The following is a 23,224-nucleotide window of genomic DNA, read 5'->3' as shown; positions in this document are numbered from 1 at the left end:
TTTTCTGCTTTCCTTGATCTCCTGAAGAGCCAGAGGTTGTGATGTGGGTCTCAAACTCCACATTCTGACCTTCCCCACTGCTCTGTCACACTGAAACAAGTGATGGGTACACAAGACATGAGGAATAAGGCAGCGCATGCAGCCGTGCCAGACCAGAAAGCCAGTACCTCTCCTGACATTATCACAGTTGTGATGAAGCTCTTGAGGGTTTGGGAAAATCCAAGGAGAAGGATTTTTGTTCTTTCCAAGATAGGCACATTTCTAACTGATTCGTAGAACTCCTCAGGAACTCGTCAACAAAGTTTTAAGTTGACAAGCAGGTATTCTTTATTGCAGTGCCAGAGAACACGGGGGATAGCTCCTCCTAGCGTGTTCTGTCCGAGCACCAATCAAACCGTGATTATATTGTCGTTAGTCATACATACTCATTATATTGTATACATATTCATGAAGTTGTTTATACATGACATCACATTCCTAGAACATTCTTCCCACATGCGCACTTTATTATGGTAGTGGTGTTTGAGACCTTTAGTGGTCATTTCTTCATCATCCTCTTCATCGCCTTATCTTTTCCTTGAATTCTTGTTCTGGTAGTCTTTGAGGTCTGCGCAGTAGATAAGTGCTTACACCAGTTTAATTAGTTCGGTAACACTGCTGACATAAGTGAGTGATTTCTTCTCGTCCTTCTACTTATCAGTTAACTTAGCTACAACACATCCTGAACATCTGCTAGTTTCAGACACTCTTTATCTACAGACCTTATTTTGCTTACAATAATTTATACGAAGGTCATAAGGTTCTAAAACTATCTCAGCTACAACGATTTATCTTATACAATGATCCTTATTATGTTCTTTTGGTTGGGCTTTTCAGGTTTGGAAAGTTTTGTTGTTACGTACAAAGCCACCAAGCTTAATGTTACTTAAAACTGAATTTTCTTATTTACCATTTTGGACTTCCTTGTCTCACTAACACAGGATCTGGACACCTTGACAGGACAGCATTTGAGAACTCATTTGGAATTTAGGAAGTCTCTGTCAGAAATACAGAAATACGGGCAGCATACCAAAGCTGCTTCCTGCCGTGCCTCCTACTTTGGGTATTTCACCTTTCTGTGAGACACAGGCAGTCCCTGAAATTCATGGCAGGGTGGAAATGCCTTGTGAGATTTGCCAATTTCAGATTTAAAAAAAATTATTCCCTCATGAGCAGACTTTCATCTGACATGCTAATTCTAAAAATCTGCCTTCCAACTGTTGAACTTTGCTTCAGTGAATGTCTCACCAAGCCCTTTCTAATAAATATCATTTATGATTTCTATGTCACACTTGTTTTGCAGTGAAATTGTAGAGGTAATGATGACTGGGTTGATTGACACCTAGTTATTCAATCAAACATATTCCTATCCTCCTAGTCACAGACCACACATGCCAAATTTGATGCTGAAACAACTTTTATTAGACATTTTGGAGAGGGCTTGGGAAGAAAATCAGCCTTGTAATCAAAATCTTAACTATGTTGCAGCTACTGCAGCACGATAATACTATTTTCTCTCCTGCTGGCAATTTAGCAGCAGCAGTACTGAACACCAGAGAACTTTTCTATGGAGGGAGAGATAACAGCACACATTTACTGAGAAGGTGGGGGGTTGGTTTCTTAACAATGGAAGTATACACAGATGTATTTGGTCGTTCTCAGCTGGTGAGCAAATTTTTAGCTATAGCTTATTGTGCCCCTTTGGGTGGGAAAAATGGATTTCACAGAAGTATTCTTTTCTGGATCCGTGAAAGATATAATGTGGGCAAGCTGAGTGGCAGATTTAGAAAGGCAAAAATAGACACCATCATACAATGCAGAAGCTAAGTAGTACTGGGAGCCAAGACATCAGGCCACAATGCATCTTGTAAGGCAGTAAATTACTTTCTCAGGAAAAATATTTGTTCTAAACCTGACACAATGTTTAATAAGATATTCTCCCTAAAGAGTGGGGACATGAAAATATCTTCATCATAGCTTAGAAATTAATTTAGGCTCAACAGAGTTTCTGAAGAATCTATTTCTTTAGCCCATATCCTCTTTCCTAAGGCACTACTAAGCTTCTCTCTCTCTCTTTCTCTCTCTCTCTCTCCTCAGATTTCTCACTAAATTTCACCCCAATTTTTGTCCTCCTCTGAACTGTGCTGCGTTTCGGGAGGTGCTTAGTAGACCAAATGGACAACTTCTTCAGCCATGAAGGAACTAGAACTTTCAGAATTTTTTTAGAAGATCACTTATTCAAGCTTTCTGGATTGCTACTTGTGTCTTGGATTTCAAAAGCAATTTATTCTTTGAACTTAACCTTATTCCCATTACAGCCAGACCTCACAGATATTCTGTGGTAGTTTTATTCTGTTTAGTTTCTCATGTAATTTCCAGAAATTACTTGCAGTTCTTACTTCTATTATTGTTAAACCCCACTTATTTTGGCAATACTAACAGAAAATTAATTTATAACAAAGCCTGTTATGGTTTTGGGCTGGTTTTATTATTATAATTGTAACTCTATATCCCTACAAAGCATTATATTACCTGCAAGTACACGATGGCAAATTAAACACTAGAAATACTGTTAAACTCATGTTTACAAGAAATGCACTTATTTATATCCTTCTGTGCAGATACCACAGAGAAGGCAAAAGCAGTTTTTTGAATGCCAGCCTCGCCTACATGCCAATGCCTCTGTTTCAGGAGCTGAGCACAAACTACAGTCCCAGTTTTGCAACCCCAAACAAGACTGATGGAGTAACTGTGTCACTTTCTTGCACCTAAAATCCTTGGGTTAGCATCTTATAGGAGAGCCTGTGTAGCACTACCCATCCCTTACAAGAGAGCCTGGTTAGCACTATCCATCCTCTGGCCACCTCACCATTCCACTGCCATCAGATCAAATAAAAGATATCAGGCACTAATCCTGTCAGCACTGACTGCAGAAGACCAATGGCCCTCCCAGTACTCCATGTCAGTGTGAAGGTGGAAATTTTGTCCATGTTTTAAGAGGAAAAAATGAAAGCGTACTTTATCCTTTAAATCTGCTGAAGAAAAACAAATTACACATACACAAATTGCCACCAATCAACAAGCAGCTCTCTGGAGCTGCTCAGAGGCCTGGTTTGTTGAAAATATTCTCATTGAGTATGGATTAGCAAGGTAACAGCAGGAGAAAGAAGTCAAAGGTGCAAGATAAATTGGGTTTGTTACAGAAGCTGTAATTTATCATCACAATATTGCCAATGCAATTGTAGAGAATTATATATAAATTTAATAAAACAACTGCTGTATTACATCGATTATCCTGGAATCAGGTTTGGTTATCTTTTCCTCCTTGAGAAGATTTTTCTGCAAATAATGCCACTGAATCTGGCCATTTATATTTTAAAAGACCGCCTGTATCACCTTACATGCAAATAATAGTATAAACTACAGCATATATCAAAATATTGAGAACATAAAATTACACATTGAGGAAGTGAAATCTTATATAGTTCCCTAGAGGTGGCAGTTCCCTCTGATGTTCAACAAAGAAATAAAGACAGCTGAAGCAGTGAGAGCTCTTGTTAAACAAAATATGTATAAACCTGAAAGACCTGTCTTCTGCAAAAATACACAGCTGAAGTGCCATTGTCCCCCTTCATGCACCTGTCAAAACTGCTTGGGGGTTGTTGAAGTGAAGGTGAAGAAGGGAGAAGAGAAAAACAGCCACTGCAAATAAGCAGAGTATTTTATTACAGAGTTATCTCCTTCTTGCAAGAATGAGTGCTGAAATGGATAATACCTTTCTGTGAAATCCACGTTTCCAGCTTCATGTTAAGAAGAGGCCCTTACCTTATGGGATTATCCATCCTTGATACTGTGAGAAATGCGGCTAAGTTTGCTGTGTAGGAAGAGCACACGATAAGGGTGAAGAGCCACCAGCTTCCCATTACAATGCGCATAGCTACAGAATTGACAGTAGATTCTCCCCCTACAAATAAACAGAAAATGAGGGTGTCTCAGCAGCTTCCATTTACGATCACTCTCTGTATGCCCTACCATGTTACACTTTTCCGGAGCTACTTCTCTACATTTCTGGTTCTCCTCCAGACTGCCCTTTCACTGTAAGAAAACCACTGCTTCCGTGAAGACTGATAATTTACAAATATTTTCTCCAGTCAATCTCTTGCCCTGGATACTGTTCTGAAAATCATCTTTCAAAGTATTTCCCTTGGGAATTCTTTAGGATCAAATCTACAGAATGTGAAAAATATTCTAAATAAAGTAAGTTTAATGGTGAAGCACAACTAATATGCAGGAATTAAATCATTACAATGTTCAGAATATAGTAATATTCTGTTTCCAATCACCATTTTAGATTTGGAAAAAACCCACAAAACTGTCCAACAGCTTGTGTGTTATCTGTGCAGTATTTAAATCTGCAAAGACAGAAGCATTAGTGTCATTACTTGTTACTCTATACAATATTTTTAAAAATCTGAAGATTTCTTTCTAGCAGGTTTCAAGCACAGTTATGCTTGAACATTGTTGGAGACCAGGTCTTACCTGCCACTTACTAGTCACTTCAGCATATGTCTGTGCTGATTATGTCTTACTGTACTTAAACCCATAAGGGATGCCACCTTAATAAGATGAGGGACCAAGTTTCATAGCAATAGTAAGGATTTTTCAGCTGAAGCTTCATAAACTTCCAATCACAATGAAAAAATGTAGAAAAATTTAATAATGTACCCATATGTTAGCATTCAACAAAACCCGCCTTCCAAGAAAAGTACTAAATTCTAGATACGGGACAAAAACTGTGTGGGCAGATTTTGCAAACAATTATTTACAAAAGTAACTTTGTTAATGATAGCAATCCTACTGAATTCAATAGGATTAGTCCCATGCCTAGAGATTGCTGAGTGTAAAGTTAGCTTCACGATTACAGATCATTTCCCTATTCAGTTCAAAGAACACATTAAAAAAAAAAGTCTCACATTAGTTCGAAAATGTACAAACTTCTAAAATGAAATTTAAGCAGTTAGGAAAGATGCTAGCCTCAGAGTTTGAAAAGTAATTCTGCACCAAGCAGCTCTGTAGTTTATCATGTGATAATTTTCCCAAAGTGGAAAAGCCTGCTAGCAGTGTTTTTTCTGGACTTACTGAGAGACAGTAATGGAGAACATACTGCCTCCCACACCCCAAACTTACCTACCTCTTCCCACTTTTCATTAGCTGGGCTAATAAAACATGTTACATCCCTGCATGCGCCTTCTCTTTGATCTTTAGACCATTCTGGCCAAGACTAACATGTCCTACTTCACCCAAGGCAGAATGTTTCTGAACTTCCATCAGAGGTGTTTAGAAGAGTAAGTACCTTGCTGAACAAAGGCGCCGTATATGACCCAGATAGCACTGTGGAGAGTAGAGGAAGCAGAAGGGCTCGGCTGGGAAGTGTTCTGCGCCCTGACTGCCTGGATCCGGTTCAAGACAAATATCAAGACACCAACTATAGGGATGGCTGCGGCAATGCAAGCCCACACCGCAAAGTCGAAAGGAGCAAAGAGAGAGAAGATGTTGATTTTCTCTTCAGGCTTTTTGATTAAGATCCCCACGGAATAGTCCATGTACCGCTTGCTGAAGTCCACAACACTCTCTCGTTCTGGTGTTATAGTGATGGCTGAGATGGCTAGGTCTGCTCTCTGTGAGACAAACGCAACAGATCAGATCTCTTCCTTTCACCATGAATTTGGCCAGCGTAAGCCTTAAGGAGAAACATTTTACGAACCAAGTGACTCCATGCATTTCTTTCTACAACTTAACAAAAATTTAAATAAATTGCCTAAAAATAAAACCAGAATCAGTTTCATAATTTGAACACTGGTTAACTGCACTGGTCTAAAGCAGAGTACTGAAAAATAACATGTAGATATCTAGAACAAAAAGCATCACCCTGATTCCTCTCTGGAACAAATACAACTTATTTAAACTTTATTTCTCAGTTGTTTTCCAAAGGATGCCTAAAATTCCAAACCATATTAAGCTGGTACATTGCAAGCAATAAGAAACACCGTTTATTTTTAGCTTGTGTGCTTCACAGCAAGGTTCAAAGAGCTAATGTATGTTGTTCTCTCTGCAGAATTGCCAACTTCCCATATTTATGGATGGGATTTCATATGACAACTGGGGGGGAATATTTTGGGTTGTTTTTTCTTACAATGAATAAGGTGATTGCATGAACTAGTAATTGGAAGAATGTACCAAAGGCAACTTAGGACCTAAAACTGCTTTGACCTCAACATTTAAAGCGAGTAGGTTTTACATGTAGAGGGTCCTTAAAGAGTATGCAAACTCAATGAAAGATAAAACAGGAGTTAATAAATAAGATTCCCAAAGCTTCTGAAGAGCTGCAATTATATTATGAATAATGTTCTATCTTAATAAAAAGAATTCTCTTCAAAAAAATAGAATGTACTTTTTGTTTCCTATCTCTACCTTTTGTTGGGAAAGTAAAGGAAATGTTAGGTGAGGGAGGTCTGCTTTGAAATCCTTCGGAGTCAGTGGAAAAGCTAGTAGCAGAAATACCATTTTAAAAACACAATAATAGTTACTTTGTTGCTTCAAAGAAAGCAATTTCCAGAGAAATTTAACAGGATTTCTTACCCCATTTTCAAATCAATAAGATTCAAACAGCTCATGTCAATGCAAAGTAGGTAAAAAATTCTTTATATTACCTAGCACCAACCAAGAATATCCCATTATCAAACACACATTTGCTACTGTTTTAATTGCTTTTATTTCTTCCTAAACAACTACTTACCAAATACTGAGCTGCCTACTTACTAGTTAATGAGAAAGCTTTCACTTTCAGTAACAACTCCACTGCAGAAGAGTAATCTTTTCTACAAAGGGCAGCCACATGGAATATTAATTCCTTTGATTCTCCTCTTGATTAACATTTGTCCCATACCAGATATCAAGAACATGAGCCAAATATGCTCTGATTTCATTCTCTGGGAGATTCTAAGGTAGGAATGGAGTTCAATTAACTTATTCCTGATTTGAAAGGCTGTAATTAAGAAAAGAAATTTGGTCCTCTGTGTTTTAAATGAATGAATAATCTTGAGATCAGTTTAAATTCTGGTTCTTTAAAACACTTCTTTATGGTATATTACATGGGTCACTTTTCCTGTTTTGGAGTCAAGCAGTTGGTAATTATCACATTGCCACAAAGTGACCCAAATAAAGTCACACCTACAAACAAGTAGCAAAGACATAACGACAAAAATGAAAATAATAATCAACATTTTAAGAATACATTATTTTTAGTCTATTTTCTATAGTCGTTCACTCACACACACATACATGTCCTCTCTTCTTACAGCTATGTAAACACACAGATTTACACTGATAAAATTGATATTGAGAAGAGCTGGGAGTAAACAGAACAGACTCTCTAGTTCCTATCCTGTATACAGTTCACACTACACTCAAACCACACATGGTTCTGAAATGTTCTGCACTTGTGCTTTCATTCTAATTCATTCTCTTGCAGTTTGGAAGATTACAAAGCTTTGACACCCTACTCCAAAGAGTCGGGGGGGGGAGAGTTATTGTTTGGTTGTTTTGTTTTTAAATGCTGTTTTGGTTTAAGCCCAGCCGGTAACTCAGAGTCACGCAGCCGCACTGCACCAGCTACTAAGAGAAAAATGACTGCTACAGCTGAACCCAGGACAAATGCAGGTTCATTTTCTGTGTACCTTGTTAATGAGTTCTCCAATCATGCCATTCCAGGAGCTGTTTTGGAGCTGCTGTCCATATTTGCCATCAGGAGCTTGATATATCTCATACTTGAAGCCCAGATTCTTGGCAAGTGCATCCAGGACATCAATGGAAAATCCTTTATATCTTTTCGGTTGCCCAAGAATATTCTCTGCCACCATCACAAATGGTTCTTCCTGAGAATAAAACAGTATCTTAACTGATAAACAAGTTTTTCAGTTTGCTTCTTTTAGTAAAAGAATGTTTCCTGAGTTAATTCTGGACAACTTGGCACAGATTTTGAGACAAAAACTATGAGGCATCCCAACTAGACACCACTGCCTCAGCACCTGAATCCCATCTGTAGCCTTCTGTTTTCCATAGCTCTTGAGAACAGGCAGAGACTCCAGAAAACAATTCGACATCCTCTAGCAGCTTCCAGGTGGCTACAGAATGAATTATTCTCTGAATACCTGCCTCTTCTCACTGGCTATAAAAAGGGAACAGACACCTACCTTAGTGTCCTATCTAGCTGCCTAGAATATAGATATTAAGTTAAGCACACAAGTCCTAGATAGGAACATTACCGTCCGTCTATCTCAGACCATATAAGATTTAGAAAGCCAGCTTTTACAGATAATGATTAGTCCAGGAGACATACTGAAACAAAAGCTAAACCCACTGCATTTAATGAATATTTAAAATTGTGCAAATTCAAAGAATAGCCTTCATGGGTACTAGTTCCTGGAGTATTTTAAATTAAAGTATGTTTTGGGACCAAGGAAACGCAGCATTTTATGTTATGTTTTCTGTTAGACATGGGCATCCTGTTCTCCTGCAGGGGAACTCCAGGGCTGCCGGCAGCACAAGGCTGGCTGCCTTTGAAACCTGATACTGATATTCTCATGGAAGGGATCTGCTCACCTCCCATGTAAACTACAGCATAATCTCGCCTGTCACCAGGTAGAGCAAAGAAAAAAAAAAAAAAAAAGGAAAAATCACCCAAAGGACCCCATTCTGCAATATGCAAACTGCAATATTTTAGGCAGGAATGCAGTCAAGCCCCAGTCTGCCCCTAATTTACGCCTTAGCTGAGAAAAGCTCCATTACCACTCCAGATACTAACAGATACTCGCAAAAGTATAATGATTTTTTGGAAAGACTATGCCTTTCTAAAAGATATAGTTTATCTCAAAGGGAATTTATGAGCTTGATGGAGGAAACACTTGATTAAATTTTACAGCCTGCAGCATACAAGAGCCAAGATTAGATTATCATAATTGGCCCATCTGATCTTAAAATCCAGGAAATGCTGGAAAGTGCATATCTGAGTTAGAGTACAGTATCTGGAATGCACCCCTGGGCACTCAGGCTGTGTGCTGGTTCCATGCCCAGTAAGAATTACCATGCAGAAAACCAGCATAAGCAAACAAACAAATGCTCTGTATCTCTAATGGTGCACAACTTCACATAAAATCATAAAAGACTATCATTTATCTTCCTTGTTTATGTAACTGATCATCCAAAAATACAGTACTGAAAATGATAGGGAAAAATACTGTGGGAAGCACCCAAAATACTTAGATCTTTTTTATTTTGAGCATTTTGTTTCCTGAACTCAAACAGGATCATACCAAGACAGTCACCACTTTGAGTGTCAATCCTTGTAAGTCATTGCCCAGACGTCGTTCTTGCAAGCTACCATTCAGTCCTTTTTCAGAGTCCCACGTTGCCAACTAGAAAAGAAAGTATAGTGAGCGTGAAGGACTATTAGGCAGAAATCTTTTAGTATTTATATAAACATTTAACAGTAGCTTGATTGGAATAGGATGAGAGATGTGTGGCTTTTTTTAATGCAGAATTAGAAATAGTGAGATTCAGAGGACAGACATAAGCACCTTGCCCAAATGTATTTTCATCAATGCCTGTAACAGAACAGCTCTATTATTTGTACTATTTGTCATATTATTTCACTTAGATACCTCTAATAAGATATTTCTCTCCAGAGTGTTTATATTGTCTGACAATCCTCAGGAATATCTGTGATCTCACTATCCCATATTTCCCTCTCTGCTCAGATCCTCTCCTACTTTTCAAATCACTCTCTACTGCTTATTAAAAACTAACCTTTTTTTCTGCTGCACAACATTGTCACTCACAGATAGTCATAAAGTCTTGACACAGATTCTGTGGTGTCAAAGTGTCTCCTCTCTCCCTCGGACTTTCTTCAGATCCTATCTTAAGTCCTGTTTTCTCTGTTCTTGCCCTGTTTCTACCTCATTAGTAAAACAATGACAGGCTCCTGATGATCAAATATTTTACATCTATCAGTACTTAATGCATTTGCTAGATGTACCTGAATGCATGTTTTCAGGATATATCCCTGGAACATTACATCTAAATATTTTATTTTTCAACTAAATGTGTCGCTTTAAAAATCAGTTTTACTGCATTTTCTGAAGAGAAATGCAGTAAAATTCAATATAAAAGGTTCAATAGAAAAGTCAATCTTGAGTGACCTTTGGATTATCCAAACTAAATATGTTCTTCAGCAGCAACAGCTGTCAGACACTACTTTTGCTTTCAAACAGAATCCGTGGTGTCATTTGGTTCAGAAGAGTCATAAATAATATCAAGTAGAAACTGTTTCCTTCTCTTTTTTTTTTGGCTCTACTCTTAAACACCAATACTATGCTCACATATGTGGAAGCAGCGTTGTTAGCTGAAGGCACACCCTGCAGAAATTAAACACAGTCCAAGATCTGTGAAATGTGGCTTCTTCCTGCTAGAAGCTAATTTTCATGTAACAAGTCAAAACCTTCTTGGAAAGAACTTATTTCACTGAAAATGCCTATGGCTACATGTCCTACATGATTTATTTCTATGACTTCAGTTTTATTCTAAAGCCTCAAAAATGAAACCAACAAATAAAATGTGACGGGAGAGATCTGTATAGTTTTATTTTTGTTTTATTGCACTAAACTGATAAACAGAGAACCAAAAAAGAACAGAACAGCCAGTCAATATTCAGCCATCACAACTATCACAACTGATGAAAACTATTCTATAGTCACTAAATCTTCAAAGCTGAGAATACAGGAGAGGAAGGAATTAAGCTATACTTCCTTTTAAACCAGATGACCTAGGGGATGGAGGAAGAGAATGAATGAATAAATAATATTCAGCTTTCTAATGACAACCCTGAATACTGAAGTATCTCAGACTGAAAACTCTCCTGTTTTGCCAGTTTGGAGTGAAAGATGAGCTTCCATACATAAAAGTGTCTGCAGCAATACAGACCTATACCTACAGCCATGGCATCAGTTAAATCTGCATTTAGATGCTTGCTATGAAATATGTCCAGATGTTTCTTAGATTTTGCTATTGCCAAACCAAATTAATAAATTTGTCATCCGACGTAAATCATTGTGGTTCAACAGGCTTCAAAGACCAACATAAGTGTGTGTGGCATATATTGTGCCTCAAATCTGTAAAAGAAAGTTCACTGTCTAACCCTTCTTCAGCTGTCATGTGCAGTAAGTATATGATAAAGATGCATGAAAGGTTTTGGACAAAATGGCTTGCACAACCTACAGATGATGATTAATTTTTTATTTAAAAATGGGAAATATAACACATTCATTTATTACTTCACCACTGGTGACTAGCATTTCAATTCTAACACTCCTTCTTCCTTTCAAAAACTATCTGATTTCATATCAAGGCCTTAGACTTTCCAAATACCCTTCATTTCACATTCTGCATTAACTATAAAAATTCCAAAAAGGAAATGGAGACATGCAAGTGGAAAACCACAAATTTATTCCTTTTATTCAAAAGGAGCAAGACAGAGTCCTCTTTTATGCAGTAGGTGTAAGTGCAAGGAGAAGGAGCATATTTCACTTCAGCACAGAACTCCATAGTGTTCTCTATCGAGGCACAAACATTTCAGTCTCTAAAAAGCAAACTGCACGTAAAGTTGGTAAATGGAACATAAGAAAAAACATTTCCAGAAGGGATTTTTCCTGCACATCCTCGTGCTTCAGAACATTTCATTTGTTCAAAAGTGTGCCAATTTTAACTTCCACTTCTTGCAGACAGAATTTTGTTTATAGGACCGATGTATTTACAGATACATCTATCAATTTGTGACAGCTGACCTGTCAAGATCAGTGCCTGAGAAACTAATTTCCAGCACTGTTAAACACAATGAGTACTGCTGTTAAAGCTCTTAGAGTTTCATTCTTTGTAGAAATATGTACCAAGTTCCTACCAGAAGTCTGAAGCCAAAGGCTATAGCACAGCCATCAGCTGACGGGAGATCATAGAATCATAGAATCATAGAATCAACTGGATTGGAAAAGACCTTTCAGATCATCAAGTCCAATCATTACCCCAGGACTGCCAAGCCCACCACTAAACCGTATCACTGAGGGCCTCATCTATTTGGTTCTTGAACACTTCCAGGGACAGCGATTCCACCACTGCCCTGGGAAACCTGTTCTCTCCTTAAGCTTTTTTTCTTTTCTATAATGTACTTCTCCAGAGACTCTTAAAGGGCTTTTAGATCTGATTATGACAAACAATTACTTGCAGAATCAGCACTTGTGTCATGCATTTAAAAATTCAGTGGTCTCTGAAACAAATATTTAATGGCAGCCTGAGTGTTTGGGTTTTTTTATTTTTATTTTCAAGTTACTCAGTTATGGGTGTTCAAGTTTTGAAAACAGCTACTTTATTAAAGCCTTTCAACTTAAGCCTTCTTCCTAGCTTCTCTTTCTGAAATAGATGTATTGCTGGGAATCATATAATTCTAGCCATACATCAGAAGCTCAATCATCCAATAAAGACAAACCAAAGGAAACAAATGTGAAATTCAGACAAAAGGGTGATTTGTTGGAAAATTCTGACTGATCTGATTCTGAAAGATCTGACTGATCTTTATCAATATTTACTGCATTTTCTACCAGAACTGCAAGGAAAAGCTTGAAGAGAGAAAGTCACAATTTTATCATTGTTTTCAACCTTCGCAAACAATTTATAGCTCCAAACACAAATGCTCAACACACAAGCGAAAGAATTACACAGCTAGACAATCTAGGAATGCCAAATGATAAATGATGTCATCCAAAGCACGCCTCTCAGACCTGCTGTTCAGGACTTTGTATTGATATGTGTCAGGATCTTCAAAGAAAACTTGATGTCAGTGTAACTTTAGGGTTTCTGAGTTCCCATTGATAAAATTAGAAGTAAATTTTTTTCAAAGGAGTTTCATGGCTTCATTAAGGATGCAGCTGCTGGATGCCCAACACTTACTTGAGTGATTAGTTCCCCAGGGGAAATCATATTGAGATGTCACAGTAAAGTCACACCAGAGAATATCAGAAACAACTCCACAGAAGTGTGAATACCCTCATTGGCACAATGAGGCAATCCTTCTGCTTAAATAAATCAAGGCTGCATTAAACACTGATTCGCAAGATTTAATACCTCCCGTGAATTTGATCAATTAGATTGAGATCCTGCATGCCACTTCCTTTAGGAGATGGAACTGATGATAAACTCAGTTATTTGTTACACACCTGTTTGTGTGCAAAGTCTGCATGTTCATACTACTCTATTACACAATAATTAAGTATTCCTCGAATCAGAAACTTAAATTTAGTTTTCCTAACTCTGCTGTGAATGTTGACACCACTGAACTATGGCAAACATCTGTCTTAGGCCCAAAACAAATGGAGATGAAAATTATCCCAAACTACTAGTAAACACTGATGAAAACTGACATTGGCATAAAAAGTTAATATTTAATGTTTCTATCACAACAGCGAATGAGATCATCTACACTGTTTTAGCTTATGATGCAGTAGTTACTGTCCAAGAAACAATGTCACTGCATCTAAAATCATTGTAAGTATGACGCCATGTTAAATACGATCTATTTTTCAGGGAAAATTTGATTCCCATAAGAAATAAAGCATGATAGTTTTCAGCAGATGCATAGTAATGTTTGAAAGTGCTACAATCAATCCAGAACATGCACCTTCTATTTTACCAAAACCTGAAAACTTTTATCTGCTGACTCCTTCGGAACTAAGGTTACACTTTCCAAAGCAATTAAGTTTGGGAATTCCAGCCTTGAAACTTGATAAACTTCTAACAGAGAGGAAACTGAAGAGAATGCAAGGTGGGCAGTTCTCATGCCATTAGACAGAGACACCTATATCAAGCTAGAGCACATTTTCTGTGAATATGAAAGCTGTTTTGTACATGGATTTAAATAAATTAATATATGCCACTCACAGTCTGATAATGCTCTTAGATTAAAGCTGAACTGAAACAGATTTCACTTCAATGATAACTTGTTTCTTAAACTTGAAGTCAACATAGTGTATACCAAATGTGATGTCCTTGTATCATGTACGTACACTTTGTGTGTAGGGGCCTCACTCCCTTTGCCAGTCTTTCAATATAGCTAAATAGTTACCGAAACATTTAACATTGTACAAGAAGATTTTAAGCAAACATGATAATAAAAAATACTAAACAAAATGTAAAAAAGGAAATTAATGTTTACAAGAGACAAATATGAAATAAGGCAGTGACCCATTAAATAAATGGAGCACAGTGGACACTCCTCTGTTGCAGTTTTAAGGAATAAAAGGAATTCTATTTAAATCTAAGAAAACAAAAATTTACATTTAAGTCAACAATTCTTTTTTAAATGCAGTGTATCAGTAATCTAAAGAATTTCCTGTCATTCAATATTCACAGTAAGGTATTAGTAGGACTCACACGTTGGATTATGTGTCATTCTTAAGGAACTGACAGGATTCCCTGAAACATAATTTGCATTTTTATGACTGGACTTGCTTTGACAGTATCAAAATCTTTTAATTCCAAATATGGGGTCATAATTAAGAAAAAAAAACCCCAACCAAATGTTTTGGACTGCATATTTGTGTAATCTGTAGCTACATAAAACAGGATTAGGAAAATATAAAGGTATCAATTATCATAGTTGCAAGCAAATCCAAACATGATACAATTTATTTGTCTTACAGCTACATAATTATTAGGAATAGTCTAATATTTTTACTTTAAAGCATAAGCTTATAGTTGTTATTAAGAGTAAGATACTGGACAAGATCACCAGCTGAACTGATTAAGCTATAAATCTCTGGTCCAGCATAACTTGACCTTGCTTGCAGTGAAATACTTGCAAGTGATTTACGTCCAGATGTTTGTTCTATTCTGATATTCTGCATTTGTCTGTATTAAAGATGTAGCTTGCTTCCAAACATCTGCAGTGGGATTGGGATACCTATGCACCCATAGCCACTGAGATCTCCAAAACATATTAAAGTGGAGAACTGTGAACCAAGCCTTAAATGGTACAGAAACTCAGTCTTTTGGGTGAAAATTTTATCACATCCTATTCAATGCTCAGAATGCTCAGTTTGCCATGGAGGGGCCACACAAGGATTGCATTTGCGTGATAAAAGTTCAGAGAAGTGCAGGGAGATCATGGAAAGCCGCTCTCTCCTATACCTGATACTTCAGCAAACAGCATCACCCATGTCCTGAGACAGTAAACTCTTAAAAGGTAATGACCAGCCAACCACTAAAAAGTAATAAAAAATGGAGGACTAGGGAAGGGCTGCCTACTCTGGGGCTGTTGCCCCATGCCACTGTTTGTCCAACTGGACCCTGGTTTTCTGTGCAGGACAGTGGTGTGATTGCTGATGCTTTAATTGGCCTTTAAGAATGTGAGATTTTCAGGGAGAATAATGCATCTTATTCTAATTCTAGTGCAAGTTTATTTTTTTCAAATGTATGGTGCTATATAAATGATAATAAAACATCTCTAGAGAATCACAGGAAGATGAGCATTAGACAGCAAGACCTTGTAACAAACAACTCATTCTAGACAAACTTGACTGCCTTTTCAATAATACCACAGAATTAATAGGTAACTGACATGAAGACGACAATGTACTTGTATCTTAATTTTAGTTTTGTTTCATACAGTCTTGTGAAACCACAACTAGGACAATTTGAATTTGTTTTCCGAATAAGGACAGTATCACATGATTTACAGACTAGCCTCTAAGCAACAACAAAAAATGAATTATCAAGATGAGAAGTTTTGAGATAGCTTAGAGTAAATCAATATTAAGATCTTATTTACTTAATAGCTTTCTTAATGATTTGGAACAGGAAATAGCAAATTACTAAAATTAAAATGTCTAAGATGCAAAGATATCTCAAAACTGGGAAGTGCTGCAGATATGTCAGTCTAGAAGAGTGAGAAAATAAATGGGAGTGGTAAGAACCCAGACATGAAATAATAATATGCATCTTACATAACTAGAAGCAAACATTTATGAAAAGGAAAAATGAAAAACAGAGATACTTCAATTGAAGAAATAAACACAGAAATTAATGTTAAAAAATTTTGCAGGGGGAAAGCAATCTGCAAATGGATTATGAACTTGTAATACAGCACAGCTGTGAAAGTACCACTGTGGTTTTGGACTCCACATGTCTCATGGTGTTGGCTGCACAGAGTGCAGTCACAACACAGCTGAGAAGAATACAGTGTTAAATACTGTGTTTAGGATCTGTCTGAACAAGTTTTAGGCATGCTGGAAGAAAATCAAGGGAGAACAGGAAAGCTACTACTGGGGTGGAGGTGTCAGTTTATACAACAAAAGACACAACTGTGAATATCTAAGATAATGATGACTTATAAATAGGAAAATTAGAAACAAAACTAGATGTAAGTCAACACAATCACTACTGTTGACTTCCAATAATCTACAGAGACCCTTTCACATGAAATACAAACCATTTCCTAGAAACATTTATTCATTTTCAATGCAGACTGTGAAATTTGAAATAGATAAAAGGGCAGGGCTTTTCTGGGTATTTCTAAACAAAACAATTATTCACAGGAAAGGTTTGGCACATCCAAGATATGAGTAAGTGCATATATGAAGGAAATCATAGAACAGCCTGACAGCCTGGTGGTTCCTGAATTCACCAGAGATACCAGATCTGAACCAGTGTTTCACGTAATGCTGTATCCCAGCCAAAGGTGATTAGGATACTTTTCTTATATGTGGAACAACATTTAAGTTCCAGACTGCAAGGTTTAGCGTGTGATCTCATCAGTTTGCTGCATCTCAGGTGAGTGGATTAATCACCATCTTTAAGGCTAGTATCGGGGCATGTTATCATTCACAAAGGTCAAAGGTATCAGTTTAGTATTTATGATGAATGGCATAATTCCTGAATACTTGAAAAACCTCAGATATTTTAATCTCCAATAAAAAAATCCCTTCCCCACTGCTGAAATGAAGCCATTCTCAGAACTCAGCCAGGGAGAAACTACGTAGAAAGTGCACAGCAGCCATTTAAGGTCCCAGTCTACAATCACTTACAATTGTGCTTTAACTTGGCGAACCTACATAATACCCTTGAATCCTGAGAGTTACACTTATATAAAGTTAACTGAGCATAGACCTAGAATAGAAAATAAAGTTCAATAACACTGGAGGAGGGATTTGAGTGGGAAAGAGCAATTGACCTGAACTGACGTATCTAAGGAAATAGATATACAACACTGCTCTTCTGAGAAGCCAGGGAGATAAATGGCAAATATCTAGGATTAAAATGCCACATGAAGACTGCCCTTGAAGTAGCACAGTGCCCTTCAAACCATGTAAGGAAACCGGCTCAAAATTAAGAGAGAAGAGTAGCATTAACTGTGTCAATATCACACAGATAATTGCGTGAAATTCTTATTTAAGATTTAAGAAAACAATTCTCTAATTGTGGGAACAAAATGTACTTTGGAAAGAAGCTGCATAGTAAAAAGCAGAAAATTTATACAAATTGGAGTGAAAATATCAAAATAATTCAAAAGGCTCAAACCCAATAAAAACTGATAAAAATTAAAAAAAAAAAAAAAAAAATTGCAAATATTGCAAATTAGTATCCCAACTATCATGCTTTGCCATGTAAGATCAATTACAGTATTTAAACACTATCATCCAGAAAGTAATCAGAATCTAGGATACAGAGTCTCTGTCTCCATGTCATTTACAATAATTTCTACATAATAGATATGGAAATAGAGGGGAAAAAATAACCTAGAACTCTGGGGGTAGTTTAGGAGGACAGAGGCCTAAAAGCAGAGGCTTTGGTAGAGGTATTTCAACACTAATATTCTTCATTCTCTAGAAGCCTGTATATTTATTCGGCTCTTGCTCTACAAATTCTGTTCACTGCAATTAACAAGTTTGAACGTACCAAGCATAACTCAGCAGTATCTTGCTCCACTATTTTTATGGTTCTTCATTGAAGAGAATATAAAATATTTTGAAGCAAGGGGAAGCGGTTTCCTTTATGTTTTTCATTAGGCAAAGATCAGTTCAATTAAATGTAATGGCCATATTACTAAAAGCCAACTATTTTACATATAATAGAGCTCTACAACATAAATTAAGATTAGACACATTATGCCTTATACTACTTATATTAAGGAAGCTAAAATATTCTTGTACGTGCATTTGTGTATTCAGTAGGTTTCCACAGTACTGTGACTGAGGAATTTTATGCAGAACTGAAGTAGTAGCTTTCTGTAATCCTGGAGCTTTTACTGATCCAGTATAAGACTTCTCATACCTCTTGGGAATGTATCAGAAGCATATACTTTGTATTTTTTTATTGCACATACATCACATTTAATATTATGTTGAAGGATATCAATTATGAATATTATCTTTTTCCTGAAATAAGATATTGCTCCATTAATTGGCAGAATGAGATATTACTTTGCCGGCAAGTCAATGAAGGTGCAATGATACCAATTCAGAATTCCCTTTTTTTCCATATTGTGATAGCTAGTGAGCATCTCTGATCGTTTATGCAAAACAAACACCTACATTCTACTGTGACAAACCTGAGCAAAGCATGTACAGGGCAGCAAACCTGCATGAAGCAGAAAAAGGAGCTGACAGGACATGACAAGATAAATGCAACCTGTTAATATTCATTATATAAAAGTATAAATAGGCTATCTTCAGCTCTGGTAGAATAAATTGCTTCAATTAATACTAATCTTTGAAGGAGCAGTGTCTGCAACATGCTGATGTTATTAGTGCAGCAACACAGGCACTAGAAAACATGAAGTATTGAAGCAATCTTAAGAGTGATGAAAACAGTATGAACAAGAATATTGTTCTCTGATGGCTTCTCTATAAAATGTGGGCAAGTATTACTCTGTCCTCAAATTTTTGCATTTCATTTTCCTAACACAAAATCAAAATGTGGGGAAAATGGTGTTAAAAATAGAGCTATTTTCTTTTAGGATCTTGCAGGCTTTTCTCTTGCAAAGCAGCCAGATAACTTCCACCCCATCCATCTGCAGTTTCGCCACTTTTCAAAGTTTTAAGATATGAACAACATGCTATAATGTAGCAATGCTATTGTTGAATCAGATGGCAGTGTTGCTATAGCAAAACATGTACGTGCAGTATCACAATTCTTCTGAGGGTTGAGTAAACAAACAGTGAGTACCTAAGACACTACTGAATCAGGCACTTCCCAGACATGTTGTAAATTATCAGTTGATATGAACAACTAGGCCTCTAAGCATAAAATTAAAACTCATAAATAAACATAAAAGACCAACCCAAATATAAAGTCCACAACAGAAGTCATGAGTGACTGGCTGAAAAACCCTACAGCATGAGCTCCTTGCCACTGGATTACCTATTTGGAAGACAAACAAGCCACTGATCTTTCTTCTAAAGTTTTAAAAACAAACAAAATTGCTGCCCAGTGAGAGATAGCAGGTGCTGGACTCCAAGGATACTCTGAATGTTGCAATTAAATACTGAATGTCAGGTAGTTCAAGAGTAGCCAATTGCGGACAACACTGAACCATTTCCCCCTGTCATTACTCATTAGGTGTGGGTGAAATGGAAACAAATCTAATTAACACAGAGAACAGATTCTTTTCAAAGATTCCAAATGTTTTTTGGTGCGAAATTACTGGCTTTTGAGATCAGAATTATCTTTGTTATCTATGCAATAGTGAACTCAGCAGACTGTTCTGTGAACACAAAAATCATTGAAAATCTGGATCTAACAACAAATACAAATTCATGTTGACTTTATATAGGTTCTTGTCCTGCTCTGTTCAGTGTAGTAATGAAATGCCTCCCGTAGAGATGTTCTGAGAATTTTACTGGGGTGGGAGCGCATGAGAGAATTGTGCAACTGGACAGCTGTTAGGACCTGGTATCTTTTCCAGTCGTTCTACATGTGAGCTCTGCGCTTTCAAATTGGTATGCTACAACTAGCTATGCCAAAGCATCTGCTCTTTTTTGATGAATGCTTTTGACTTCCCACTACACATTCAAGAAACATATACTGCAGTTCTAACCTATATCTGCAGTTCTAACAGCTGCACTTTTCATCGCCTGGCCCATTCTGTGGTCATATGAGGAAGAGACTATGGTGTGCTTTCACCAGCTGCTGACCTTCTGAAGCTTGGCCATCACAAATTCACTTTCTGATTCTGGTTGGCACTGCGTCATGTCAGAATGAAAGCCCAGTCTTTGGTATCACCTGCTGAGCTAGCTCTCCATCCTGTATTGAAAAATGCTCTTCTCTCAAACCCCAGATACATTTGAGAAGCTCCACAACTTCAAGAGGTTGTGTTTTTTTTTGTAGAAAATTATTTTAAAATTTTTTTTTTTTTAATTTTCAATTGAAACACTTTGAGATTCAGTGTCTTCTCACATTTTTCCACGAAATTTGTATATATTTGTTATTTTATTTCATTTTTCTACCATTGCTATTATCTAATTATGATATTTTGGTGGCAGCCTTGATATAACAATAAAGACAGTGTGCTAGAGGAAAAAATAGCTTATTCATATCTTAATTCAAAAGGTGTGGTTTTATCAATGTAATTTATAAAACAAATTTCAAACCTTAACACAAAGAGGTCAAATTCTTAGATGAAATGTTTGCATTTTAAAATGAACATTTTAAAAAACAGTATTTTATCAGAACTGCTGTCAAGAGAAGTTAATATTCTCTGTTGATACAGGTAACAACCCTAAATGCCATTTTCCCTGCCAAAGGTTTTAAGTGAATTTTGACCAGCTCTGGTTATTGACATTGGAATCTAGATGCATATCTATAGAACCCTGAAAATTTCTATAATAAATTTAAAACTTCAGTTTTTACTGAACTTTCCCTTACTTTGATCTTTACAACATGACTTCACCCTTATCCTTGCTTCTTATAGAATGTGACACAAAATGGCTTGAACAATTTGCAGACATTTTTCTCCTCAACAAGAAAGAAAACATCTGAGTAAAAAAACCCATAACTTAGTGTTTCGTAATGGATAATTACCTCTCCATGAATCAGAAAAACTATAGATAGTATTAAGGAAAATATGAGTTTTCTTCTGTGTAATGATATACATTTAATGGCTTTAATTAATAACAAGCTATATTGAGACAGCTTTCTAAAATATATTTATCCCTTTGGCTTTGTACGTACATAAAGCAGGTTTTGTAAGGCAAATAAAATCAGCTTGCTCACAAAGCCAATTATCAGAGAACATACAAACATTATATCCATAGCTATTATCATTTATACAAACTATATACCAGTTGCTAAGCATTCACAAGGAATATAATAATACAAGAATAATCTTTGATTATTCTTCATAAAGAAACTGTGATAAGTATATCTTCCATGTTACTGTTTACAAACCTTTTGCTTACAAACTTTTTTGCCTCTTTTGTTCCCCACTTCAAATCAACACTGGGGAGACTTTTTGTCTTTTTTAAAAAATACCAGAAGTTCAGAACTTCTGAGCAATTTTACAGTGACAGTGCACACAGGGTATGTAAGAAATATTGCAGTAATAAATACTTTTCCTCAGCTCCACAAACTAGCATGTACAGCAAAACTCCATCACTAGAAAGGATGTAGTAATTTCTGCAAAGTAATTAAAGGTAAGAAATGAAAGCAGGTAAGAAAGACAGCTTGTACTATGTGTAATGCTTAAAGGCTCACCTTTCAGATTCCTTACCACAGCTTTAAAAATAAACACCAATCTCCAAGAAACTTTATAAAAAAGCCCTACATCATGTTTGGAAGGATTCAATAATTTAGTAAGTTTATGTAACTAATACAAAGCTCATTTAATATTATGCCTGATGCTTTGATGTTACTAAAGTGTTGAGAAAAGCTTTTAGACAGGTCAAACGTGATCAAATTAGAAAACAAGACATGATTTATGTGTGGTCCTAACTTCTCAGTGGGAGGAGACAAACACTTCAGACCCATGGAGGGCCACATTAAAATAGTAGAGCCCCTGCTGAGGGAAAGGCAGCAGCATTCTGGGAATGGCCCACCAGTCATATCTCATTTGCAGACACCCCTGTCTTAAAATATCACAAGATTTATTCTTAGAGTGCAAATGGCTCTTTGTCACTGCAGAGCAGGTAGTCTTTCAACAATAAACAGCAGAGTATTTGTATGCAGAATTAGGGCTAAAATGGGCAATTCCCTCAGAGAAATATGGATGCAGAAATATGATGAAGAATTACCACAAACATATCCAAGGAGGAAAAAACCCCACACATTACATTCATTAAATCCCTTCCTTACTGCTTTAACCTGATACTCTTTTTGTTGCTATGGTGATTGTTATCTAGACATTTATACATTTAAAGAAAAAATCAGTATTCCATCTCATGAAATTCTAAGTATGAGAAATATCTCCTTAATGCAATATAAAGACTATTTCCTCAGTGGACCCATCAGGCATTCATTTTCTTAAGGTCTTCTGGGTCTATTTAAACTTCTCTCTCCCACACATTCTATGACAATGAATTCCAAAATATAAGCATACAGTCTCTTAAAATGTACTTTCTTTTACAGTTGTAAGCTGGCTTCCTGTTCATTTTATTAAGTATCCTCTATGTTTCCCTTATGAGAAAAACCGAGTAATTGTTCTCATTTTGTCTTTTCCTCTCTTTGTTTCATAAACACCTAGCCACACTGCCTTCTTTTGTCTGCGTCCTGAGCTAAAGAATTACGGTCTCTATAATCTGCTCATATAGAAGCAATCTGATATCTCCAATCACCCTTTTTCCTCTGTATCTCTCCTAGTTATTCTATATATTTTTCAGGGTGTAGTGGGGAGGAATAAAAAACCAAAACCCAACCCTATCCAAATAATAGAGATTGGACAAAAATCAGCCCATGGAAGATTTGAAAACGGGCTTTGGAAAGCCAACTTTCTCATACAATATTAAGCATCTATTTTCAAATGATCTTGGAAGAGTTGCCTCAAAAATCTTCCACACTGCATTTCAGCATTATAATGCAGACACAGCTGAACAAG

The 23,224-nt window shown here is 36.6% G+C and overlaps 1 protein-coding gene across 1 annotated transcript in view; it reads right to left on the bottom strand.

Annotated features, from left to right (window-relative positions):
- GRID1 (glutamate ionotropic receptor delta type subunit 1) overlaps nucleotides 1-23,224 on the bottom strand; it is a 536,616-nt gene that overhangs the window by 44,926 nt on the left and 468,466 nt on the right. Inside the window, exons 9-12 of the mRNA XM_030487824.1 lie at nucleotides 9,411-9,512; nucleotides 7,776-7,973; nucleotides 5,393-5,717; nucleotides 3,865-4,003 (exon numbers count right to left, since the gene is read on the bottom strand). Of these exons, the coding sequence (XP_030343684.1) occupies nucleotides 3,865-4,003; nucleotides 5,393-5,717; nucleotides 7,776-7,973; nucleotides 9,411-9,512 (764 nt within the window). The remainder of the gene's footprint in view (nucleotides 1-3,864; nucleotides 4,004-5,392; nucleotides 5,718-7,775; nucleotides 7,974-9,410; nucleotides 9,513-23,224) is intronic.

The sequence above is a fragment of the Strigops habroptila genome, chromosome 5, assembly GCF_004027225.2.
Source record: "Strigops habroptila isolate Jane chromosome 5, bStrHab1.2.pri, whole genome shotgun sequence".
NCBI lineage: Eukaryota > Metazoa > Chordata > Aves > Psittaciformes > Psittacidae > Strigops > Strigops habroptila.
Note: the sequence above shows the minus strand (reverse complement) of the source record. Positions and strands in the feature narration are given on the sequence as shown.